The sequence below is a fragment of the Protopterus annectens genome, chromosome 5.part0 (genome assembly GCF_019279795.1).
Source record: "Protopterus annectens isolate FY-2018-M chromosome 5.part0, PAN1.0, whole genome shotgun sequence".
NCBI classification, from domain to species: Eukaryota; Metazoa; Chordata; order Ceratodontiformes; family Protopteridae; genus Protopterus; species Protopterus annectens.
In genome coordinates, this window is record NC_056735.1 from 230353394 (window position 1) to 230380900 (window position 27507).

The following is a 27507-nucleotide window of genomic DNA, read 5'->3' on the forward strand; positions in this document are numbered from 1 at the left end:
ATTGATGCTCTCGGAAAATAAATAAATATATATATATATATATATATATATATATATGTAATTTTTTTTCTTTGCTTTTTTTTTTTTTTTTTTTTTAATTCTTCTCATCACTGACTCCAATAAATCACAAATTGCCTTTGGGTACTTGAATGTAAAATATTTCCCACCTACATCACTCATATCCAAAATTTCTAATCCACCCATTTCACTGTTTTTCACATCCTTATCTTGTGAATCTGTTCTTTGTATATCCCGTTTCTGTCAGTTATTTTTAGTTTAAGGGGGTTAATTTCATTCAGGGGTCCTAGATCACCAGAATTATTATCCAGTAAAGTTGAGGCTTTCCTCTATGCCACTGATGCAGGCTGAGAAATACATCAGTGAAGGGAAAACAATGGTAGCCTTGTGATACAAGTAAAAAATATCTGCACAACTGAGCACAGTGAAATGGAAATGCAGCAGTTAAATTTCATAACTCCTATTCTTTTTGTGTGTATGTACAAGTTATTTGAATGTGCAACTCTGCTGACTAAGTTGAAGAGTAGATGTTAAATGTTTTTTTAGTTGCATGTTTTTTGGGCAGAAGGTTCAAGAGGATAAACTTTTTAGTACTTATCTGAGGCTATTTTTTCAGAGTTGTAGGTTAGAAAAACCTGCAGCATTCAATACAGTTTTCTGCGTTAAAATGTATCCACTACTGATTTATTCATATGTTAACTGGGTAAGCCCACCGGACACAAGAGCCCCTTTTGCAGGAGCAAACCAGAAGCACTGTCCAGTTAAGTGACTTGCTCAGATCCACGCAGTAGGCAAAAAGAGGTGGAAGGAATTCAGCCCTGTAACCTTTATTAAAGGAACCACCTCATTAACAGCTCATGTCTTACTCCTTAGCTAAATGCCAGTCAGCGAGACACACACCTGTACATCAAAAAAGGAAAATCACAAGTTAAAATCTTTTCTGTAAGGGTACACTTCCACATTCAAAAAGTGCACGCATCTACCCCTTCTTGACATGCAGGCTACAAGTTTAACATTCTAACCTTTAGTGACTAAAAGAAACACTGCACATCTTCCCACACACTTTAATGCAACATAAAATTTAAGATGACTGAAAACTAAAACATGCAGAACATAAAAGTAAGGCAATTAAGATCAGCAAGAATTAACTGAAATTCCAACACAGTGGCCAAAATATAAAAGACTTGCAAGGAACATGTATGGAAAGAAAACTATTCCTTAAGTTTCTCAAGCAGGCATTTCACCATTCTCAAAAAGAAAAGCAAAACATCATGCCTGCAAAATGAAATCAATATATTCTTGCAAACCAAGACATCACACATGCTACTTTGCAGGTCTATTTTGAGCAAACACTGGCCTTCTATGAATTATATTATGTAATTATATTATAGTGTTCAGTGCTCAATAATTAGTTTTTGGACATTTAAAACAATGCTTTAGGTAAATATACAAGAGTTAAAATGCACCAACACAGAAATAAATATTACGGCAGGGAAGGACAACATACAATTACGTGTAGGTTAAAACATTTAGCTGTATGAACCAAGCTATGCACACCAAACAAAACTTTAACAAGGAAGACCTAACATAATAAAAATTACTAAAAATAAAGGCATAAATTCTGCATAACTTTACCATAACTTTACAAAAGTCTGCATTTTGCTTTCCCTTCCATTTGTGCATAGGTTAAAAAAACACTTGTACAATGTACATCTACTGGAAAAATAGCTTTATGACCATTGCACAAATCACTTTTGTCATAACATATCAGTTCTATAATGTTATCCTTCTGAGTTGCAACTAGGCAGCCTCCTGCCAGAGCTTGGCAGAGGTAATGGAATCCAACAATGCTAAGGTGACTGGTTTAGAAATTCTGCTCCAAAGTCTTTGCTGTAGAAACAGGATCCAGATAATTTTCATGTTTAGTTGCTGACAGCTTTATGGGGGCACTCCACATTCAAATGAACTGTACCCTCTCACTTCCTGAAAACTGCAAAACAAGACACCACCAGAATACGTCCGATCTTGTTGTTCTGCATATTTTCATTCAAATGAACTGTACCCTCTCACTTCCTGAAAACTGCAAAACAAGACAACAGAATACGTCCGATCTTGTTGTTCTGCATATTTTAAGTTTGTGGTTTTAAATTTAATTATTACAGCTGATACTTTAAACCATGATGAATATCAAGCAGACCAACTCAAAATGAGTTTAGGCTCACTCAGCCAACAGAAAAAATATTAGGTGGTCTTAATACATACTGCAGTGAAAAATACTTGGCAATTCACCACAGTTCGGTATGTAGAGAGAAATAGCACCCAACTTATCAATGCATGCCCCACCCCAAATAACATATATTGGATTATATGCATTTGATTATAAATTTCAGTCAACTATGTACACTTACCAAATCCCAGCAGGACAGGGCCAATTAGGTTTACAGAATAATTTCTGCATGCACTGCTCTTTGATGTGAAATAAATTAAAGAGTTTCAAAATTTTTGAACTGCAAATTTTACAGAAGACACAGAAAAAATAAAGTTCCTTTTCTTATATTTAAATCAATATACATCGGAAAAATGTTGGCATTTCATCCCTCTTAATTAACGAAGACACTGACATTCTGTTATTTGGGCTTGTGAAGCGAACAAATCATCTCCACGAGACAGCCAGCATGATGAACTGCAATTTTTTTTTTCTTTTTTGTAGAAGGGGAAAGCATTGAGCCAATATTCACACTGCAGTCAATGGAATAAGAGAAAGCAGTGACTTTTTCCCTGAAGAAAAAAAAATAAAATATAAACACTGTTGTGATATTAACAGGAGCAACCTCCTTCATTTACTGGTTGTTCTTTAGGTTTATCCAAATTTATATCTATCACTGAAGAAAATGAGTTAAGGAAAAATCAGAACTTATTAGAAACAAGTGCTTAGACCATTTTTTTTTTAAGTTTCCCAACTTGTTGATGCAAATACACACATACACAGCATTGTATAAGTTGCCTCCCCCCATTCCAAATCAAAATACACAGTGACAAAGTGTACAATCACATTACTGCACTGATGTGCAACTCTGCTTGGTACAGTGTAGTATTGTGTGTGTGTATGTACGAAAACATCACGCAACACTCCCAGTACAGTGCAGTAGCAATGGTCTGTGATCACTGACAGAAAATGAAACAAGGAGAATGGAAGCCTTTGTGAGGGATGATTCTCACACAAAAATAATTGGCCTATTTGAATATTAGCCAACTAAATATAACTAGAGATAAGAGATCCCCCAAATAGGGTACTTAGTGTACACTTACCATAAATGTAGATGTTTGAGTGTATTCTCTGTTGCAGTCATCACATTTGGGTTTATCTAATACCAGAGTCTTGGATTTCTGTGTCTGATGCTGTCGCTTCTTCATAACGTCAGGGGGTATAAAACATACAGCTTATGCCATTACATCAGTTTTTCTTGCCCTAGATGTCAGGTGCCTCCAAAATATGAAGCAATTACATGGTGTGAAACACCCCCAGCAAAAAGCAAATACACAGTATAAGATATGCCAAACCAAAAAGGATAGTTGCAAGCAAAGACAATCAGGGGGCTGGAGGGAGGGTAACCAGGACTGCAACAGTGAATACACTCGAACATCTACATTTATGGCAAGTGTATACAACTGTCCTAGGTTCTTCGTGTTTCACTGTTGCAGTCTTCACGTTTGGGTTGATTCCCAAAGCTAAGAAAGGGTGGAGGTCGATTAAGAAGCATTAGGCCTGGCAATCAGGCCCTGTAAGACTGCTGTGGCAAATTCAGCTCTGGATTTAGAAAAGATAGGCAAGTGGTAATGCTTGGTGAAAGTGTGTACCAAGCTCCAGGCTGCAGCTTCCAGGATGTCCCTGGTAGGGACTCCTCTGAGAAATGCAGTAGAGGTAGATGTAGCCCTAGTGGAATGTGTTCTTACCCCCTGGGGGGTAGGTTTTTCATGGTGCTTGTAGCAGAAATTGATGCAGTGTGCTATACATTTAGATATGGTTTGCTTTGAAATGGCCTTCCCCTCTGCCCCTGCAGCAAAGCTGACTAGCAGCTGGTCAGATTTTCTGAGAAGCTTAGTTCTGTCCAAATAGAATCTAAGCCATCAGTGCACGTCTAGAGATGCAGTATCCTTTCCCCTTTATTTTCAGGATTAGTAGGCAAATGCATGGACTGGTTTAAAGCCACACTAGACACCACCTTGGGCATAAAAGATGGGTTAGTCCTGAGGGAAACCCTGTCCGCATGGAAGATAATGAAGGGTTCCACTGCCATAAGGGCCTGCAGTTCAGACATTCTTGCTGAAGTGATGGCTAGAAGTAAAGCTGTTTTCATGAGAGGAATTTCAACTTTACTGTAGCAGCCGGTTCAAAGGGGGGGGGGGGAGTGTAAGTTTTTCCAATACAAAGTTAAGGTCCCAGGCTGGAGTGGGAGCTCTCCAGGGGGGGGGGGGGTCTTAAATTTTTGGCCCCTCTAAGGAACTGTTTTACCAGAGGATGAGAGAAGAGGGGTGGCTCAGTATTATAATAAGCTGAGGTGGCAGAGGCATGAAACTTAATTGAAGAGAAGGACAGACCCTTATGGAGCATTTCTGTTAAGCAATCTAGTATACGAGGTAAGCTGGGCACAGTTGTGGCAATCCCTTGAGACTGGCTCCAGGAACAGTATCTTTTCCACTTTTCTGAATAGGATTTTCTAGTACTAGGCCTCTTTGCCTCAAGAATGACATCCAGCACCTGCTTACTGAGGATTGCTACAGGTAAGTTCAGGGGATTAGCTAGGCTGCAAGGTCCAGGGTCTGAAGCTGAGGGAGCAGAATTTGCCCCCCCTGAAGGGGTTGAGGCAGCTGCCATGTTTGTAGCACTGTCAGACTGTGCAAAAGCAGATACCAGTGCTGGCTTGGCCAGTCTGGTGTAATCAGGATTGTCCTTGGCTTGTCCTGTTTGATCTTTAGTAGAACCTTCAAGAGGGGAGACAGAGGGGGAAAGTCATAAACAGAGGCTTTTCCAGGAAAAGGACATGGCATCCACCTTCCAAGCTTGGCTGTGGGGAGTACTGGTGCAGTATTTGTTCAATTGATAGTTCTGAGGGGAAGCAAACAAGTCCACCTCTTGCGTCTCCTATCTGTTCCCCAAAGGTTTGAATATTTTGGGTTCCATATTCCATTCGTGTTGGTCCATGAGATTTCTGCTCAAGTAATCTGCCAATGAATTTAGTTTGCCTGGCAGGAACTGAGCCTGTAGGTGCAAATGGTTGTTCAAGGCTGTGTTTCACAGACCCATGGCTAGTCTGCAGAGTGGGTAGGAATGTATTCCCCCGTTTATATACCACATAACTGTGGTGTTGTCTGTCTTTACCAATAGTTGCACTGGAAGAATAAGGCCTTTTGAAGGCTGTCAGAGCATTTTGTACAGCTATTTCTTTTTGATGGAGCATCTGCTTTGGGTTCCATTTGCCCTGAATGCACTGCCCTGCCATGTGAGCCCGCCATGCATAGTCTTATGCGTCTGTTGTTAGGGTTTGGGCGGCAGGGGGTAGAGAGAGTCCCTTTGTTGTGGTTGCAGGCCTCTGCCCATCAAAGGAACTCTGCCCTTAGACACGGAATGATAGGAATTATTGTTTCCAGGTCCTGCGAATGTTGACACCATAGACTTTTTAGATACCATTGAAGTTTCCTCATATGCAGTCTTGCATATGGAATTAACAGAATGCAAGAGGCCATGAACTTCAGAGCTTGCAGTATTTTCCTTGCAGATAGCTGGGTTTTGGTGACCAGTAGGTTGAAGTAAGTTGTCAAATAAATTTGTTTCTCTGGAGTAAGGAATGCCATCTGGGAAGTTGTGTTCAGGCTTGCTCCCAGGAATACAATCTGTTGGCAGGGTACCCTAGTGAAGTTAGAAGTCTCTTTACAAATGCCAGGTGCTGTAGTAGCAAGTCCTGACTTTCCGCCTGAATCAGGCAATCGTCCAAGTATGGGTAAATCTGAATACTTCTCTGCCTGCAAAAAGCAATGGCTGGAGCTACGCACTTTGTAAATACCCTGGGCGCAGTAGATAAGCAAAAAGGAAGTGCAGAGAATGGATAGCGCATACAGCCTGCCCTGAAGCGAAGGTATTTCCTGCAAGATTCCCTTATGGGGATGTGCAGTTAGGCTTTTTAAGTCTAGGGTTGCCAGCCAGGCATCCTTGGCTAGCATAGGAAGCAGCTGTTGGAGAGTTAGCATTTTGAATTTTGGAACCACCAGAAAGGTGTTGAGAATAGATAAACTCAGGATAGGACACCAGGAGCTTTCTCTTCTGGGAACTAGGAACAGTCTTGAATAAAAGTATTGTCCCCTTTGTTCTGCTGGGACAGGTTGAATAGCCTTGATGCTGAGCAGAGAAAGTACTTGCTTTTGGGCCTCCGCCCACTGGTTTGGGGGGAGGTTTGGCCATCCACTTAGGGGTGGGAGTGAGTGGAAGTGGAATCTGTATCTTAGGGAAACCATGTTTAAAACCAATTTGTCTTGGGTAATGCATTCCCAGTTTTTTGCATGCAGGGTGAGTTTTCATCCTAAAGGTGCAAGTACTTGAGCAAAGATTGGGGGAGCTAAGGATGTCATTGTGCAAGTTTACCATAGGGGGGTGGCTTACTACTCCCTGTTTTGGACATGGGAGCACCCCACTGCTTAGATTTGTGCATAACCTGAGACTGAAGTATTGGGGGTCTGCTGCCCCTGGGTTTGGACTGAAAAGGACCAGTTCTTTGAAGGCCAATGCCTACTGAATCTAGGTGGCTGTAATTGCAAGAAATCTTTAACAGTTTGCATAGATTTAGCTTTCTCCTCCATCCTTTTGAGATCTTCTGCTTTATTGTCAAATAGGCGCTCTTGGTTTAAGGGTGCATCCAGTAATTTTGCTTTGACATGATCTGGCAAGTTTTGTTCAAGCCAAGCATGCCTTCTAAGAACAGACCCAGTGACAGCAGCCCTAACAAGATACTTCTAAAGCATCAAAAAGTACAGTTTTGTACCTACCATAAATGTAGATGTTTGAGTGTTCACACTGCTGCAGTCATTACATTTGGGTTATCCTGCCGTCAGGCGGTCCTGTAGTCGGCCAGAGTTCCAAAGTCTTGGTCCGGTGTCGGTTGCTGTTGCTTCTTCCCTGACGTCAGTGCGCCAGGGGTATACAAGATGCATCCGACGCCATTTTCTTCAGTTTTTCTTGCCCCAGATGTCAGGTGCCCCCAAGTAGGTAGGCAATACATATTGCTAGTAAAAAAATATACATAGAAAATAAAAACAATACCTTCAGTTACAAGCAAATACACCTCAAAGGTTGTATAGGAGAGAAAGGTATAGATAAGTCCAGCTAGTTCAGAAGGGATGGAGGGAGGGTAACCTGGACTGCAGCAGTGTGAACACTCTAACATCTACATTTATGGTAGGTACAAAACTGTACTATGTTCGTGTTACACTGCTGCAGTCATTATACTTGGGTAGAATCCCAAAGCTAAGGTTGGGTGGCTGGTCTATAAAGAGTTAGGATTGGCTATGAGGCCCTGCAGAACTGCAGTGGCAAATCCTGCTCTGGATTTAGAGTAAAGAGGCAAGTGGTAATGCTTGGAAAAGATGTGCATTGAACTCCAAGTTGCAGCCTCCAAAATTTCCTTGGTAGGTACTCCTCTGAGAAAGGCTGTTGAAGTGGGTGTTGCCCTGGTGGAATGTGGCCTGCTGTGTGTAGCAGTAACGAATACAGTGTCCTATCCATTTGGATATAGTCTGCTTTGAGATAGCCTTGTCCTGTGATCCTGCAGCATATGCTACAAACAGTTGCTCAGTTTTCCTGAAAGCTTTTGTTTTGTCCAAGTAGAAGCGCAGCTGCCTGTGTATGTCCAAAGAGTGCAGAAGTTTCTCCCCTTTATTCTGGGGGTTTGGATAAAAAGTTGGCAAATGGATGGTTTGGTTAAGAGCCACACTAGATACCATCTTTGGCATAAAGGTAGGGTTTGTCCTTAAAAAAACCCTGTCCTGATGAAAAATTATAAAAGGTTCCACTGCCATTAATGCCTGTAGCTCTGAGACTCTTCGTGCTGAAGTTACTGCCAGGAGCAGAGCTGTTTTAATATGATAAAAATTTTAGATCGGCTGTACTGGCTGGCTCAAAAGGTGGCAGGGTCAGTTTTTCCAAAATGAAAATGAGGTCCCAAGTTGGTGCTCTCTGGGGCTGTCTTATGGTTTTAGCCCCTCTGAGGTACTGCTTTAGCAAGGGGTGAGAGAATAAAGGAGGATCCGTGTTGTAATGTGCTGAAATGGCAGAGGTGTGGATCTTAATTGACGAGAAGGATAGGCCTTGGTCCAGCATCTCAGTTAAGTATTGTAAAATCTGAGGGATGTTTGGGACAAGAGGCTCAAGGCTTTGAGCCTGGTTCCAGGCGCAGAATCTCTTCCATTTTTCTGAGTAAGCTTTCCTGGTGCTAGGCCTCCTGGCCTCCAAAATGACATCCATAACAGCTTTAGAGAGAGGTGTTGCCTGTTTGACTAATGAATCTGCCATGCAGCCAGGTTTAGGGTTTTGAGCTGACCGTGCAGGATCTGATTGTTTTGTCGAGTCAGGTGGTGTGGAATTTGAGGCAAAATCCATGGTGGGCCTTGAGCTAAGTTCTTTAAGATTGGGTATCAGTGCTGGCGTGGCCAGTCTGGAGCAATCAGGATCATCTGTGGTTTTTCTTGTCTGGCTTTTAGGAGTACCTTTGAGAGAGGCAGTGGTGGGAAGGCATACATTTTTAGGCTTTTCCAGCTGAACGAGAGAGCATCCACTTTCCATGCTTGTGTGTGATAAGTCCTTGTGCAGAATTTTTGTAGTTGGCAATTCAGTGAGGAGGGAAAAAGATCTATGTCTGGGCATCCCCATTTTTGCGTTACCATGCTGAAGATTTGTGGATCCAATTTCCATTCATGAGGGTCCATGATATTTCTGCTGAGATAATCTGCCAGAGTATTTTTCTTTCCTGGCAGGAATTGTGCTTGCAGATTAACTTGATAAGTTAGAGCTGTGTTCCACAAGGTCATGGCTTGCCTGCATATGGGATAAGAATGAGTGCCCCCTTGCTTGTTTATGTACCACATTACTGTGGTGTTGTCTGTCTTTAATAATAATTGTCCTGGATGCAGAAGGTCCTTGAAAGTTGTTAGGGCATTTTGAAAAGCCAACATCTCTTTTTGATTGATGTGAAGATGCATCTGGTCTGTGGTCCACTGGCCCTGACTGCATTTTCCTGCCATGTGTGCTCCCCAGGCGTAATCCGAAGCATCTGTTGTTAGAGTCTGCCTGGCTGCGGGTAGGGTAAAAGGCTGACCCTTGTTTAGGTGACATGCCTGTGCCCACCATCGAAACTCCTGTTGTAGGCAAGGAATCATTGGTATTACTGCTTCTTAACTGTGAGAGTGTTGAGTCCAAACACTTTTTAGGTACCATTGTAATTTTCTCATACGCAATCTGGCATATGGTATTAGTAGTATGCAGGATGCCATGAATCCCAGGGCCTGCAGAATTTTTCTTGCAGGGAGATGGGACTTTTTTGCCAGTAATTGAAAATATTGAGTTAATTGAACTTGTTTGTCTGGCGTGAGATAAGCCATCTGGGCCGTTGTATTTAAGCTGGCACCCAGGAATATAATCTGTTGTGAGGGCACTAGTTTTGACTTCTTTTCATTTACTGTGTACCCTAGAGAAATTAGCAACCTTTTTACAAACGGCAGATGCTGTAGAAGGATGTCCTTTGTCTCTGCTTGAATGAGGCAGTCGTCCAGGTATGGATATATTTGGATTCCTTTTTGTCTGCAAAATGCAATTACTGGTGCCAGGCACTTTGTAAAGACCCTGGGTGCAGTAGATAAGACAAAGGGCAGTGCAGAGAATTGGTAGTGCATTGTACCAGCTTTGAATCGGAGGTATCTTCTGCAATTTTGTCTGATGGGGACATGCAGGTATGCCTCTTTGAGGTCCAGAGTAACAAGCCAAGCCTTCTTGCCAAGCACGGGTAGAAGCTGCTGTAATGTCAACATTTCGAATTTCGGAATATCCAGGTAAGTATTTAGAATTGAAAGATCTAGTATGGGCCTCCAGGCCTTGTCCTTTCTGGGGACCAGGAAGAGTCTTGAGTAAAATCATTGTCCTTGTTCCTGTTATGGTACTTTTAGAATAGCTCATGTCCATGAGGGCTGAAATTTGTTTTTGTGCCTATGCCCATTGATTTTGTAGCAGGTCTGGCATTCCTTTTAGTCTTGGTAAAGTATGAAAGTGGAACCTGTAACCTTGAGACACAATATTCAGAACCCATTTGTCTTTGGTGATTGCCAGTTTTGAGAAAAAAGTGCTAGTTTTCCCCCTAAAGCGGCTGCCAAAAGGGAAGTGCTTGGCGTACGAAGGGGGAAGTCATTGGGACTGTTTCCTGTAAGGTTGAGACCTGTCCTCACCTCCTTTTGGGGTTGAGGTGCCCCACTGTCGTTGTCCGTTAGAGCCTGGGGGTTGAGATCTGCCTCTTGGGCGTCTGTATCTGCCTCTCTGTGGCTTGTCTGACACTGGAAAGGACCAATTCTTTGTTGGCCAATTTCTGCTAAATAGAGGTGGCTGTACTTGTAAGAAATCCTTGACTGTTTGCATAGCTTTAGCTTTATCGTTCATTTTCTTTAACACCTCTTCTGCCTTAACACCAAACAAGGCATCATGCTGTAAAGGAGCATCCAATAATTTTGCCTTAACATGATCAGGTAAACTCTGTTCTTTTAACCAAGCTCGTCTTCGACTCACAGAACCTGTAACTGCAGCTCTACAAGAGGCCTCTAAAGAATCAAAACCACATGGCAGAGTATGTTTTCCCACCTGTTCAACTGCATGCAATAAGTCCTGCATTTATTTACAGTCAGGAGCTTCTGAGCTTGCAAGCATTTTCTGTTTTAACTGAGCCATTAAATATTGTTGGTAGTTAAGCATGTGAAACTGGCAAATTTAAAGCCCTTATTGCTAAAGTTGCAGAAGTGTAAACTTTCTTCCCCCATCTAGCCAAAGCTCTTGAATCTCTGTCAGAGGGTACTGGATTTTTTGCAATGGAAGCCTTAACCCCTTTTGGACCCTGGGAAATGGTTTCTAGATCAGCAGAAGGGTTTTTATAAAGAAACTTGTCAGAGTCAGGGACTCTTAATACCTATCTGGCTTAGCTAGTGCAGGGGGCAAAGAATCAGGAGATAACCTGGATTCAGAGAACACATCATCCACAATATCTAGCACAGGCGGAATAGCCAGGGGCCTGTGCTGAGGCAATAAAAGGAAATCCCTGAGCCTTTTCCTGGATTCTGAATAATCCTGACTTTCCCAATGGAAATGCTCCCTCATGGTATGTAAAGTTTCCCCAAAAGAATAATCCTCCGGAGGAGAGGTTGAAAGGATAGATTCTTCAGCATCAGAGTCCTCCATAGGGGGGTAGAGAGTATCCCTGGTCTGAAGAGGAATCAGAGGAAATGGAAACCTGATCAGAGGAATCATAGTCAGTATCCTGCCTAGGCCTTTTTGCAGGAGGGGGATGGGAAAGTACAGTTTTGTACCTACCATAAATGTAGATGTTCGAGTGTATACCCTGCTGCAGTCATCACACTTGGGTTATCCTGCCGTCAGGCGGTCCCACAGTCGGCCCGAATTCCAAAGTCTTGGTCCGGCGTCGGTTGCTGTTGCTTCTTCCCTGATGTTAGTGCGCCAGGGGTATACGAGAGGCATCCAACTCCATTTTCTTCAATTTTTCTTGCCCCAGATGTCAGGTGCCCCCCACAAATGGTGGTCAGTAGACAGTACCAATAATAAAAAGTGTAGCATAAACAAAAAATCCCTCCAGCTATAAGCAAATACACCACAAAGGTTGTAACAGATTTTAAGGTATAGAAAGGTCTTAGTTAGGTCAGAGGGGATAGAGGGAGGGTAAACCTGGACTGCAGCAGGGTATACACTCGAACATCTACATTTATGGTAGGTACAAAACTGTACTATGTTCATCGTGTTACCCTGCTGCAGTCATCACACTTGGGTAGAATCCCAAAGCTAAGGATGGGAGGTGGAGTCAAACAGGGTTAGAGGAGGCTAGAAGGCCCTGCAAAACTGCAGTGGCAAAGCCAGCTCTAGTCTTAGAGTAAAGTGGCAATGTTTGGTGAAGGTGTGTACTGAACTCCAAGTTGCAGCTTCCAGAATATCCTTGGTTGGCATCCCCCTGAGGAAGGCTGTAGATGTAGCTGCTGCCCTGGTAGAGTGGGGCCTTATGCTAGCAGGAACTGGTTTTCCATGGTGGGTGTAGCAAAAACGTATGCAATGTCCTATCCATTTGGAAATGGACTGCTTTGAGATAGCCTTTCCTTGTGATGCTGTAGCATAGGATACAAAAAGCTGGTCAGATTTTCTGAAAACAGTTTTATCCAAGTAGTAACGTAGCTGCCTGTGAATGTCCAAGGAATGTAGGAGTCTTTCTCCTTTGTTCTGTGGATTTGGAAAGAAGGTGGTTAAATGGATGGTTTGATTTAGAGCCACACTGGATACCACCTTAGGCATAAAGGAGGGGTTAGTTCGTAGAGAAACTCTGTCTTGATGAAAAATGAGGAAAGGTTCTACTGCCATTAGTGCCTAAAGCTCTGAAACTCTTCTCGCTGAAGTAATTGCTAGCAGCAGGGCAGTCTTCCATGATATAAACTTTAAGTTAGCTGAGAAATTTCCAGAACAAAGTTGAGGTCCCAAGTAGGTGTTGGTGCTCTCCTGGGAGGCCTAATGTTTTTGGCCCCTCTGAGAAATTGCCTTAGGAGTGGATGTGAAAATAAGGGAGGATCCGTGTTGTAGTGAGCTGAAATAGCTGCGGCGTGGATTTTAATAGATGAAAAGGAAAGCCCTTTGTGTAACATCTCAGTTAAATATTGCAGAATCTGAGGTATGTCAGGCTGAAGGGTATTTTGGCCTTTAGCTTGGTTCCAGGCGCAAAACCTTTTCCATTTGTCTGAGTAGGTTTTTCTGGTGCTGGGCCTCCTGGCCTCCAGAATAACATCCATAACAGCTTGTGAGAGAGGAGGTGGCTGGTTGCTTAGGTGATTTGCCATGCAGCCAAGTTTAAGGTTTTGAGCTTGCTGTGTAGAATCTGATGGTCTTGCTGTGTGAGCAGATGGGTAATTTGTGGTAGAATCCATGGTGGGCCCCTGTGCCATATTCCTTAATAGTGGGTACCAGTGCTGGCGTGGCCAGTCTGGGGCAATGAGCATCATTCGGGGTCTCTCCATCCTGACTTTTAGCAGCACCTTTGTGAGAAGGGGTAATGGAGGAAAGGCATATACTGTCAGCATTTTCCAACTGAATGAGAGTGCGTCCACTTTCCAAGCTTGATGGTGAAAAGTCCTTGTGCAAAATTTTGTTAGTTGATAGTTTTGGGGGCTGGCAAACAGGTCTACGTCTGGGAGCCCCCATTTTTGAGTTATCATTGCAAATACTTGTGGATCCAGTTTCCACTCGTGGGGATCCGTGATGTTTCTGCTAAGGTAGTCTGCCAATGTGTTTTTTTCCTGGCAGGAATTGAGCTTGTAATTGAACTTGGTAAGCCAGTGCTGTGTTCCACAAGGTCATTGCTTGCCTGCATAGAGGGTAGGAGTGTGTGTACCCCCTTGCTTGTTTATGTACCACATTACTGTGGTATTGTCTGTCCTTATGATAAGCTGTCCTGGATGTAAGAGGTCCTTGAAGGCTGTGAGAGCATTTTGTACAGCTAGCATTTCTTTTTGATTGATGTGCAGATTCCTTTGATCTGCAGTCCATATGCCTTGAATGCACTGTCCTGCCATGTGTGCCCCCCAGGCATAGTCCAATGCAGCTGTTGTCATAGTTTGCCTGGCTGGGGGTTAGGTGAAAGGCTGACCCTTGTTGAGGTGACATGCCTGTGACCACCATAGAAACTCCTGTTGAAGGCAAGGAATGAGAGGTATCATTGTTTCCAAGCTGTGGCTGTGTTGAGTCCATACACTTTTTAGGTAGGATTGTAATTTCCTCATGCAGTTTTGCAAATGGTATTAGTAGTATGCAAGATGCCATGAAGCCCAAGGCCTGCAGAATTTTTCTTGCAGGGAGTTGGGTCTTTGTTACCATTGCTCTGAAGTATTGAGTTAATTGTAGTTTGTCTGACGTCACAAGCCATCTGGGCCGTTATATTCAAGCTGGCACCCAGGAATGTCATATTTTGTGAGGGCACTAGTTTTGATTTCTTATCGTTTAATGTGTACCCTAGGCAACTTAGAAGATGTTTTACAAAAGCCATGTGTTGTTAATGAATGTCCTTGCTTTCTGCTTGGATGAGGCAGTCGCCCAGGTATGGGTATATTTGAATTCCTCTGTCTGCAGTATGCAATTACTGGTGCCAGGCATTTTGTGAAGACCCTGGGTGCAGTAGATAAGCCAAAGGGCAGTGCAGAGAATTGGTAATGTGTTGAACCTGCAATGAAACGGAGGTATCTTCTGCAATTTTGTCTGATAGGGACATGTAGGTATGCCTCCTTGAGGTCCAACATTACTAGGTAAGCTTTCTTGCCCAACATGGGAAGAAGCTGCTGTAGTGTTAGCATCTTGAATTTGGGTACTTGCAAGAAGGTGTTTAAAATTGAAAGGTCAAGAATGGGTCTCCAAGCTTTGTCCTTTCTGGGGACTAGAAAGAGCCGAGTAAAATCCTTGGCCTTGCTCCTGTGTAGGTACCAGTTGAATGGCTCATTTCCATGAGAGCTGTAATTTGTTTTTGTGCCTCTGCCCATTTATTTTGTGGCAGGTTTGGCATTCCTTTTATCCTTGGTGTGGGAATGGAATCTGTATCCTTGTGAGATAATGTCTAGGACCCATTTGTCCTTTGTGACGATGTGCCAGTTGTCTGCAAAAAATGCTAATTTTCCTCCCAAGGGAGCTGCCAAGAGAGTTTTGCTTGGCAGTTTGAGGTTTAAGTCATTGTGTTTGCCTTCTAGTAGTTTGGGACCCGTCTTCTCCTCCCTTCTGTGTTGCAGTGCCCCATTGGCGAGGTTTGTAAGGGATTTGTGCTTGTCCTCTGCCCCTTGGGCGCCCGTATTTACCCCTCTGTGGTCTGTCAGAAGCTGGAAAGGACCAATTTCTGCTGAAGCATGGGGGCTGTACCTGTAAGAAATCTTTGACCGTCTGTATAGATTTTGCCTTATCCTCCATTTTCTTTAAAACCTCCTCTGCTTTAACCCTAAATAAGACATCCTGCTGTAAGGGTGCATCTAGTAACTTTGCTTTAACATGATCAGGAAGAGATTGTTCCTTTAACCAAGCATGCCTACTTATAACAGACCCAGTAACAGCTGCTCTAGAGGAAGCTTCCAAGGCATCAAAACCACATTGTAAAGTATGTTTGCCCACCTGTTCAGCTGCATGCAACAGATCCTGCATTTCCTTGAATTCAGACTGTTGAGGGTGCGTGCCCATCTTTTGTTTTATTTGAGACATTAGGAATTGCTGGTATTTAAGCATGTGAAACTGACAATTTAGTGCTCTCATAGCTAGAGTAGCTGAGGTGTAAACCTTCTTCCCCCATCTATCTAGTGCTCTGGAGTCCCTTTCAGAGGGTACAGGATTTTTAGCCATAGAAGCCTTAGCCCCTTTGGGACCCTGGGAGATTGTCTCTGGATCAGCAACAGGGCTTTTGTATAGGGATTTGTGAGAGTCAGGCACTCTATAGTATCTATCTGGTTTGGCTGGAGCAGGAGGCAGAGAATCTGGATTTAGACTAGATTCTAAGAAAACATCATCCACAATGTCTAAAACTGGGGGTATAGCAAGTGGTCTGTGCTGGGGGAGTAAAAGAAACTCTCAGAGCCTTTTCTTTGAGTCGTAGTAGTCCTATCCTTCCCAGTGGAAATGTTCCCTCATGGTATGTAAGGTTTCCCCAAAGGAATAATCTTCAGGGAGAGAAGCTGAGGGAATGGAGTCTTCAGCATCAGCATCAGAATCTTCATAACGGGGAAAAGAGTAATCCTGTTCCTCAGAGGAGCCTGAGGAAACAGACACTTGATCAGAGGAGGCATAATCCTCCTTTTGTCGGGGGGGTTGGGAACCCCTGATCAAAGAAATTAAATCTTCAGCCATCTTAAGCGTGTTTCTTAGGCATAGGGCCTTGACCTGGAGACTAAAGTGAAGTCTTTTTTGGTTTTAGAGGAGTCTTAAGCTTAGCATAAGATTTTATGGTGAGAGTAGTCGGTCTGAAGACACCTTCAGAAACCGAAGGTGTTTCTACAGCACCGGCTTCCCCTACTGTAATGTCGTCGGTAGGGCCTAAAGAAAATGGCTGCGTCGGCCTAGAACTCTCTGCTGGAGAATCTGAAGTGGTCTGGGGATCCAATTCAGCGGCAGCCAGGGGCTGTGTAGGCGCCTCACTGAAAACCGGAAGAACCGGCGACCGGCCCAGCCGAGGGCTCGGAGTCTGGCTTGGATCTAGGCTGCCTTTCTTTATCTTTGCATTTTTTATGCACGCCGGTAGTCGTTTGCTCCGACGGCATAGTGTAATTAAATTTCCTACCGAAGTAGTGTCGTGCGAAATCAAAGCGTCGCTTTATAGTTCGCTTATTGAACCTAGCACAAAACAGACAACCAGTGACATCGTGGTCTGGGCCTAGGCAAGGTATATAAAAAGAATGAAAGTCCTTATAAGGTATTTGCTTCCCACAAGAAATGCAATTGTTAACTTTTTCTGACATCGGACTGAGGCAAGAAAAGGTTCACCTTCGGACTGAAACTCGATTCGAAAATCTCAGGTGTCGGCCGACCGGCACTTGCGAACTGCTTCTGCTTCGGGCACCGCGCGGCAAGAAAGACTGAAGAAAATGGCATCAGATGCCTCTCATATACCCCTGGCGCACTGACGTCAGGGAAGAAGCGACAGCAACCAATGCCGGACCAAGACTTTGGAATTCGGGCCGACTGCGGGACCGCCTGACGGCAGGATAACCCAAGTGTGATGACTGCAGCAGGGTAACACGATGAACATCCCCTGATTAGAGTAATGAGGTCTTTGGCCATTTTAAGCATTTGTTTCTTAGGCATGGAGGACTGTCCAGGAGAATGCTGTACTTGCTTCTTTGTCTTTAATGGTACTTTTGTCTTGGCTGTTGCTTTAATGGTAAGTTGTGAAGGTCTGAAAACACCCTCAGAAGCCGATGCCTGCTCAGCGGCTCCGGACCCATCTGAGGGATTAGTTTCCGTAGGCCCAATACCTTGCGTTTCCAGAGGCCTAGTTGTCTCCACGTGGGAGTCAGAGGTGGCCTGTGGCTCTGAGGTAGCGGGTGTCAGGGGCTGCGAAAGCGCCTCACTGAGGACCGGCGAACCATCGACTGGCCTAGAAGAGGTTTCATCATCGGTTTTGGACCTCAGATGCCTGTCTTTATCCTTGTCTTTGCATTTTTTCGGAATTGCGGTCGTCGGTTGATCCGACGGCATGGTATAATTGAACCTTCAGCCAAAGTAGTGTAAAGCAAAATCAAAATGTCTTTTTATAGTGCGTTTGTTAAATCTAGCACAAAACCAACAACTAGTGACGTCGTGATCAGGGCCTAGGCATGGAATACAGTAAGAGTGGAAGTCCTTATGAGGTATTTGCTTCCCACAAGAAATATAATTAACTTTTTCTGACATCGGTCTGAGGTAAGAAAAAAAGTTTCCCCAATGGGGTAACTTAGCTTTATTGAAGACTTCGAATCTGAAATTCGACTCAGAAAATCTCAGGAATTGGTCGACCGACACTTGCGAACTGATTCTGCTTCGGGCACCGCGCGGCAAGAAAGACAGAAGAAAATGGCGCTGGATGCATCTTATATACCCCTGGCACACTGAAGTCAGGGAAGAAGCGACAGCAACTGACGCCGGACCAAGACTTTGGAACTCTGGCCAACTATGGTACTGCCTGATGGCAGGATAACCCAAGTGTAATGACTGCAGCAGTGTAACACGATGAACATCTACACTGTAAAGTATGTTTCCCAACTTGGTCAGCAGAATGCATTAACGCTTGTAAATCTTTTGTGTTCTGCACAGTCAAGAATCAACATCATTTTCTGTTTAATTAGCCCCATAATATGCTGCTGATAATGAAACTGGCAATTTAAAGCCCTACTGGCCAGAGTAGCAGAGGTGTATACCTTCTTACCCCATCTGTCTAAAGCCCTGGAATCCCTGTCAGAAGGGGTAGGATTCTTGGCAGTAGTAGCCTTAATGTCTTTTGGTCCTTGGGAAATGGTCTCTGGATCCACAGTAGGATTCTTGAAAAGGAATTTGAAAGAGTCGGGTACTCTATAGTACCTGTCAGGTTTCCTGTGAGCTGGAGGCAAACGTATCCAGGGTAAGGCTGAATTCCAAGAAATCATCATCTACAATCTCCAGAACAGGAGAGATAGCTAGAGGCCTGTGCTGAGGCAGGTTTAAAAAATTCCCAGAGTCTCTTTTTGGACACAGTAGTCCTGGCTTTCCCAGCGGAAATGCTCCCTAAGAGTATGCAGGGTTTCACCAAAAGAAAAAGCCTCTGGAGGGGAAGCAGAAGGAATGGAATCCTCTGCATCAGAATTCTCATAGGTAGATAAGGGTATGTCCTGGTAGATGGAACAGAGGCATCAGATTCATGATCAGAAGAATCAGAAGGAAAATCAGTTCTAGGTCTCTGAGGGGGAAGGCTGGCTTCCCCTAATTAAGGTAATAATGCCTTCAGCCATTGTAATCATTTGTTTTTGAGGCCTGTGGGCCTGAGAATGCGCTTTGGTCGCCTGTTTCCTAGGCGTAGTGCGAACTTTAGGCCTGAGAAATTCAGTATTTTTGGCTTGAAACAAAGTAGTCTGTTTAATATGAAAATTGGTAGGCCTGAATACATCCTCAGAAGTTGGTGCCTACACAGCGGCTCCGGAACCATCCAAGGTATCCGCAGGTTCCACAGTTGAAGAAGCATCTCGCGACATACCGGACTCCGAATGGGTCTCAGTAGAGGCCTGCGAATCTGTATAAGTGGGTATCACAGGCTGCGAAAGCACCCGAGTACTGGCGGACTGGCTACTAGCTTAACGGTAGCATCGTCAGCAGTTTTGGACCTATGCCATCTGTCTCTGACTTTATCCTTACGTTTTTTCGGAAGATCGGCAGTCGGATGGCTTATCGATGCCATTTTGGAGTAAGGAGATCGAGAGCAAAAGTATTTAGCTACAAAAATTGCCCGATGACAGATATTTTGGCGTTGAACAAGGCACAAAACCGACAGTGAGGGACGTCGTGGTCTGGGCCTAAACAGGTGATGCAGTAAGAAAGAAAATCTCTGTGAGGTACTTGCTTTCCACAGGCAAGACAATTATTAAATTTTTCTGACATCGGTTAGAGCAAGAAAAACGGATCCCCAATGGGGTACTTATCTTTTAGAAGACTTCAGGTCTGAAACTCAAACGGAAATTTCAGGAGTCGGACGACCGGCACTGGCGAACAGCTTCTGCTTCGGGCACCGCACGGCAAGAAAGACAGATGTAATGGCGTTGGCTGCATGTTTTATACCCCTAATGACCTGATGTCAACAGTATCCGACACAGAAATCCCATATTCAGGCCAGCTAAGGGCTACCTGCAGGCAGATAACCCAAATGTGATGACTGCAACAGGGAAACATGATCATCCTCTGGTTTCAAGACAACCAATGGACTGAATGTTCACACATGTGGTCTTGTATAATGGATTGATACTGCAAGAAAGAACTTAAGATGGCAGCATCAGACAACCCTTTTTACTAGAGATGTCCTGATGTCAAATGACAAGGGTGGTTCACTGGATGGAGGATACTTAAAACTCTGGTACATGGACGAGCTACAGGCTTCTGCATGGCAGAAGTCAAATGACTTAGTACTGCAATATTTACTTTGATGGATATCTAACTGCTGCTAAAGGCCGTGTCAACAGCACAAGAATTTCTGCAACTTACGGATATCCCCAGAGACTGAAAGAGTTAAATCATTTGTTCTATGTTGTGTATTAACCAAATACTCTGCCTCTACCAAAGATTCCTTCAAAAAAAGTGATTGTGTGGCACTAACATTACAAAGACGTACTGTACAACCAATAAATAGGCATGCAGGTTAAGTCACATTAGTTTGTATTACTGATTTGTCTAGCATATTTTAGCTAAAAAGTCGTCTTTTTTTCGCCTTTCAACATTCATTGATGGCTTTTCGTTCTGTTTGAAGAGGGGATGTGTTGTCTTCCATCTCTATCATGCATTTCTTATCTTCCAAATATAAGAAGTTTAACAAATTTGAGTTTGGAGTACTGGGTGGAAAAGTTTGAATGTCACCTAAAAGATGCACTTGTTTAGTAATTAATACCTGGCCAAATAACATAAAATATTTGCTGTAGTATGTTAAATACTGACAATGCTAAGCAGTCCCAAAATATGACCCCCAGGCTCCCAATTTACCAGATGCCAACCTGTTGAGTTGGTAGGGTATGATCTATGCAACTTTGCACAAGTACAAAAATATTCAAATTGGCACTTTCAGCAAAATAATCTGAATTTCCAGGATCTTCTGATACCTCTTGGGAAATGAAGATTAGCCCGCTAATCTTCAAAGTTACTGCTAGCTCATGTTCCCACATGATCATATATTTACGTGGCCTGTAAACTCGGTGCAAACAAAATATGATGCAGTCAGCCTACAGCAAATGTTTCTAGATTCTACTATCCATACTATACACTCAAGCCACTCATTTTGAAAAATAGGCTTCTCACAAAAACAAAATCTGCATTAATCTAGTGCATAGAGACTTAATCCAGAGAAAGATCATGAATTTTCTTAAAACTGGGGCACAAAACTAAACAGTCCTTTACAAGTTGCGGCCAGTATTCTAGGCTTAGGCATCTCCTTAATTGAGAGTGTATTTGTGTGCCCCATACAAGTAAAGTCCACCAATCTTGGGTCTTTCAACCATGACAGTTATGATAATCTCAAAACCCTTTATCACTGCCATCAAAATCTTTGGGTGCTTCTTTAGACAGGTTCCTTACACTGAAGCTCTTAAAGTAGTTTACAGCAACTCACTATTATCTTACCCAGGATCACACACCAGCCTACTTGCTTGCTTGGGTTTACATATTCCCAGATCATCTTTCCCCTGGTGACCAGAGCATATAGCGTCAAATGGAAGCAGGACAGTTTGAACCCAATGCAAGTGGATACACTTTATTCTCATAGACAATAAATGTTAATTTTGATTTAATTTATTGATCAATTTCACTCTAAACTATTTGACCCCAATTAAATTTAATAAAAGCATTTCAGTGCTTAGTATTTTAATTAGGAATTTTAGATAGGAATTTAATATATAATTTAACATTTTAATATGTAAATGTTAATTTAACGTATTAAATATCTAAATATAATTTAATTTACAATAGTTTTCAACATGTTAATAAAATCAATCATGAATTTTACAAAAGTCAACACTTATGCTGAGTTACTCAGCATATCAAAGTTTTATTCAATTTTATGAATTTAATAGTTATTAAAACTGGTTTTATTCTCCAGCCATTTTTTTTTTTTACTTTGCTAATGTGAGTTCTCTGATTGCACCAGGTTATAGACCAGAAATAAGAATAATATTTTGTTCTGTTTAATGATGGGTTATTTTCTGCGCATTTGTGTAGGACTGACATAGGTTTTCGCTACTACTATTATAAAGCCTCGTTAACTAGGTCGTAACAGTAGTATCCAAACTGTATTCAAAGTGTTACAGATCTAGATAAGGAATGTGTTAATGCAGGGGTAAAAACATCCTGTACCCTTGTACTTTAATGATCATCTGCATAAAGTAAAAGTTTGCACTGGAGTCCCTCATATGAATAACCAGATATGGGTGACTACCCAAGTCAAACTGCCAGTGGTTCTAGGTATATGGCAAAAAAGCAAAGGAAATATGCACCCCTGCCTTGTCCCTCCATTGGATCATTATAGGGTTGTCATATGATTTAATGAGGACGCTGCCCCCATATATAACTTTTGGAGCAACCTTATGAATTATTGGGAGTGGGATTCAGATGGGTGAGCAAGGTCCATAGGTATTTCCATCTCATTTGGTTGAATGCTTTTACAGCATCTCGACTTAAGAGCAGCAGAAAGAAGGAAGCAAGCATCATCCACTACAAGGATGGCTTTAATCAAACTATCTAGTATTATTTAGCCTCAAACAAACCCAGTCTGGTCAAGGTGGATTATATCAGTCTTTTTACAAGTATAGCCACAAATAATTTATAATCACATTTTAGGATTGATATAGGACCTTATGAAGAGTGGTTAATTGGGTCCTTTCCTGGCTTGTGGATCACTACCAAAATTGCTTCTTTCCAAGACTCGGGAAAGACGCCCCCGCCCAGTAACAGTTTGTTACTCAGCACAGTGAAAGCTGGAACAAAGTCTTCTCTGAATCAGTTGTACATCTCGAAGGAGATCTTGTCTGATCCTGGAATCTTCCTCATAGACAAGACCCTCACTGCATCTCAATTCCTGATGTATAATAGGAGAAATCAGAGCTGAGGCTTCCTCAGTAGGACCCAATAACATCCTAGGATGCCTCCTGAACAGTCTAAAATGAGAATTATCAGGACCCCTGGGCACCTTATTTAACTACAATTTTAAAGCAGGCTTTGTGCCATGTGAATGGAGGACTGTGATGGACATCCCCCTTCATAAGGCAGGACATTCAACAGATCCTGGAAACCACAGACCCATTAGTCTGACTAGTCTTATTTGCAAAGCCAAGGAAATAAAACATCCCAGTTTGCCTATATCACAGGAAGGTCATGCTTACTGAATCTATTAGACTTCTTTGAAAAGGTCACCAAAGCAATGGATGAAGGGAAAATGGTGCATACTGCCTACCTAGATCTAGCTAAAACATTTGATACAATATCCTACGCTGGCATTGTCAACAAACTTATAATAGGTATAAACCCCTTTACAACACACTGGATAGCTAACTGGTTCACTGACAGGACCCAGGAAGTTAGAATCTGTGAAGCCACCTCCACAAAGAGGTTGGTCACCAGTGGAGTCTCCCAGGCTCTGGGCTAATCCTACCCCTCTTTGGCAACTACTTCTGAGATGTCAAAGCCAATGTTAAAGGGCCTCTTGCTAACAAAGTTCACAGATGACTGCATTGCAAACTGAATCCAGCCAAGATGAGAACACCCTTCAGGAATGTCTGATACAGACTTAGTGCCAAACCCATGGCTTAAAACGCAATATCAAGAAATGCATTATAGCACCTTTTAGGAAGTTGCCACCTCAGCTAACTGCATCAATAAAAACACCCCTAAAACCTGATTCAATAGTCAGGGATCTGGAAACTCAGGCAGTAACAATTTTCGACCGTGTCCAAGGCAGTAAGACAACCCTTTTGTGCTGCTCAGCTTATAAGCAAGAACATGGCATCTAGGTCCACAGAGGTCATATCACTGTAAGCAGCCCTCATCAGACCTATCACAGGAGTATAACAGCACCTTTTGTATGTACTCAACCAGACGCTTAGCAACTGGAGCGTCCACAAAGATTCCTTGCAAAAAGAATACAGGTAGTAAACAAAACATCCTATGCTGATCATCTCAAAGCCTTGTCTCTCTAAACTTGTTACCATATAGACTTCTGAGAGGTGATCTTTGCCTGGCATACCTGGACCCGGTTTTAATTAACCTTTTGCAGATCTGCAAAATAAGCAGCATCAGTACTACACTGAAAAACCTGAATTTTGCTTGAGACATAAAAAGACATGTTGGAGAGGCAGATATGTTCCTCAGATAATTCCCATTCTCTGGAAGAGGCTCCCCCATCCATGTGGGCACAGTTCCTCCCTATCCCTATTTAAGCACAAGTTGGACCAACTGACGGGTAATCAGAAGTTCATCCCCGGTCTGGTGCCTAGAGCTTTAATGGGCAGAGCCAATCAGTAAATCATCCCCTATATAAATCACAGTTGTGGGTCACTTTTGGGTTGCACAACTATACTTATAAGGGCCATAATGGTCTTAGACTAGACGGCCACAATAGTCCTACTCTATCTGGAACCCCTATTAAGTTTTTTCTTTTAATGGCTGCAGTCTTTCAAGTATATTAATTTTGTTTTTAGTAGCTTGGACTTGGCTTCTTTTTACTGAAGCCATTCTTGCAAAGTCCTGGATGTACAAGCCATGTGCTAGGGGACTGTTTCTATATCTTGCAGCTTTGTCTCTGACCTTTCTATATAGTCTGCTAGAGTACAGTTTCATTTTTTCAAACTTTTTGTTTAAAGGCTCCACTTCCAAAATAGCAGCAACTAGCTGTTTGGAGGAGATCTGCTAGCAGTATGCATAGCAGATAGTGCAGGGCTTGGACATTAAAGGTTATAAGATGAGGAGATGGCACACTGGTGTAGCGGTTATGTTGTCACCTCACAGCAAGAAGTTCTCCAGTTCGATTCTCGGCTGGGGTACCTTCTGTGTGGACTCCACATGTCCTCCCTGCGTCCGTATGGGTTTTCTCCAGGTACTCCTGCTTCCTCCCATGTTACAAAGATGTGCATCTGGACTGTTTCTCCCTGGGCCTCCGCTGAAGACCGGCTTCACTCCAAGTTTGACTCTCCCGGTAAACAAATATTAAATAAAATATTATAATGGGGGAGAAGCTTTGTCTCCAAGTGGTGAGCTCAAAGTTGAAAATCTTTTCTCCTCCATGCTACTCAGCTGGACATACAGTTTTGTTTTTCTTCTTTAGTCTGTAGATGCAATACCTGGTGTGTGCTTTGGTCTGCAAATCTTCACACCTGCACGGCAATAACTTAAATTTAAAGGGAGGGAATGGTGCTCTGAGGTTATACTGCATCCATCCTGTTAGCGGAGTCAGAAGTCGCTCACAAAAAGTAGTGATTTGTTTCCTAAAACAAAAACATTGGAGCCAAATATTTGGTAAACACTGGGGGTGGGGAGCAGAGATGCTACTTGGAAACAAAGGCACATTCTCAAAGGCCAACATAAGAATTCTGTACTTCAAAAAGACCATTTTCAGAAATACTTTGTATTTACACATTTGTTAGGTTTGAGAATGTAGAACTTTCCTTGAAGATAGAGGTTCAACTGCCAATACAACTTACTAACCTTAAAGAAACTAGATGTTCATTTGTAGCGAGTGAGAGATAGAGAAAGTGTGTGTGTGTGAGTGTGTGTGAGTGTGAGATGTACATTATAAAAATAATTGTCACACTGTAGCAAAATGGCTATCACACTATAGTAAACACGGTCTACTATGGAATAACGTTATTGCATCTTCATGTTTACAGATGCATTCTAGTCACTTTGTAATGAAATCTGCTGCAGACTTCAGAAAACATGTTTACCCAGTACAAACTGTCTCTCACTACTGCATCATAAGAAAGTGAGCTGGATGACATGGAGTCAGGAAGTAACTGGACAGTTGCACAACATACAGTAAACAAACACAAGTTTATTAAAACAGGTCCAATGAAGTAATGAAAGTAAAACCTACACACTTTAGAATCAGAAAACACACTTTACATAACGTCATAATTATACCAAAATTAAACTGTTAAAACAACTTTGCACGTTATCTTTAATGGTAGCCTCAAGAACAGGGTCCATGTGAGGTTACAGTACCTTATTCTTATTCCATATATACTTGTTCAGACATTTCTGGGGTGAAGGCATGGATACAACATTGCAGCCCACTGAGGACCTCACACACAGTTAGGAGGTTATCAGCGAAATACCTTTAAGCCTGAGCATCATTTTCAAACAAATGATCATCAAGGCAGGGGTCATCACCCTTGCCCATCCCAGAAAGGTACAGCTGCATACGTAAACTCACCATAACATAGGTTTGAATAGTTCACTGTTACAGTAGCCTAAGCTATATGGGTGGTATCCTACCAAGAATATGAAACCGCCAGCTTCCAACACTTAAGGGACCTTCCACATGATCTAACTGCTGAACAGCTCAAGGAGAGCAGTATAAAGTCAGTAGTTAGGGCACCAAACAGTCACAGCTTTCTTGCCTCACACTAAGATGGCAAGGCTCTTGCCTCCATACCCTCACATAATATGTAATAAACAAAGGGGAAGGGGGGAGTGTGATCCTACTGCAACAGTGATGTGTTTGAACATCTGCTGTTATGGCAAGTTTACTTACATAACTTTTCACATTTGAACTCTGGCCAAATAAATCATGAGAACTGTAGAGGTCATGCAAACTAGAACCCAGAGATATTCCCTTGCAGATGTCAGGGACTTGGAGAATATTAGAAATTGTTCTTTATAAAATTATTTTTTGTCTTGAGGAAGAAAATCCATCATGAAGGACGTATCCACGAGATATCCCACAAACACTATACTGTGAGATGGAATGAAAGAGTTTTCTACATACATGAAATCCATAACGGAGACAAAGGGTCTTTACAGAACCCAAAGATTCAAATCAACTTGTAAAATAATCTGCAAGAATAAAGCAGTCTAAATATAGAAAAATGTGAATGCCATACAGCCTGCCATGGGCTAATTACAGGAAACAGGCATTTTGCAAACACTGGAGATGTAGATGAGCCAAAGTATACAGCAATAAAAACTGAAAATGTACACCTAACACAAAGTCTTGAATCTTTGAGAACTGGAATAGATAAGCTTCTTTTAATTCCAGTTACCCAAAAGATTAAGTGGAATGAGAGGCAGCATAGCCTGTAGAGAAAGCATTTTGAATTTTGGGATTTAGATGCAAAGGTTTAGAAAAGAAAGGTCTAGGACTAGTATCCAAGTTCCCTTTTTCTTTGGCACCAGAAAGATTCTTGAATAGTACACTCTCATTTGATCTGAGGGAAGAGGTTCTGTAACTGCCTCACATAGCATTTCATCTAGGATAGGAAGAAACGGAGGTTTGATTGGATGGACACAGAGGAATCCCTATATAAGGACGATGGGAGTACCTTTCTGAAAGAGTCAAAACGCAAGTGTCAGAGGTTATCTGTTGCTATAAAGGGACTCTGACTCTGGGAAAGATTTACTAGAGTGCCATGGTCAGGGGAGGAGAACAGGAATCTGCATATAGTCAAGTCTGCTTATTTAGATTATACTTGCTTCTGGGAGAATCCTCCCTTTGTTTTTGCAGCTCAATGCCATTCCTTTCTGAAATTTTGTTTGCCTATGCCTTGCTGAGATACTTTTGTTTTCTTATAAAAAGGAACCTGAGCTGGAGGGAAACGTTCAATTGTATTTTGGTATGGAGGGTTGAAAAAAATCACAGTAACTCCCTGAATTAACTTTTTCCTTTCTTCATACCTTTTAAGGACCCTGGCAAAGGAATGGCCAAATACTACTTTAACCAGGGGGCCATTCAGGAGACGAGCTTCGACATTCTCTGGTAGGTTCTA

The 27507-nt window shown here is 42.5% G+C and overlaps 1 protein-coding gene across 1 annotated transcript in view; it reads right to left on the reverse strand.

Moving 5' to 3' along the window:
* Positions 1-1068: 1068 nt before the first annotated feature.
* Positions 1069-27507, reverse strand: part of RAB6A (RAB6A, member RAS oncogene family) — a gene marked incomplete in the record, with an annotated part of 497596 nt that continues 471157 nt past the window's right edge. Inside the window, 1 exon segment of the mRNA XM_044072212.1 lies at positions 1069-2900. Coding sequence (XP_043928147.1) covers positions 2836-2900 — 65 coding nt within the window.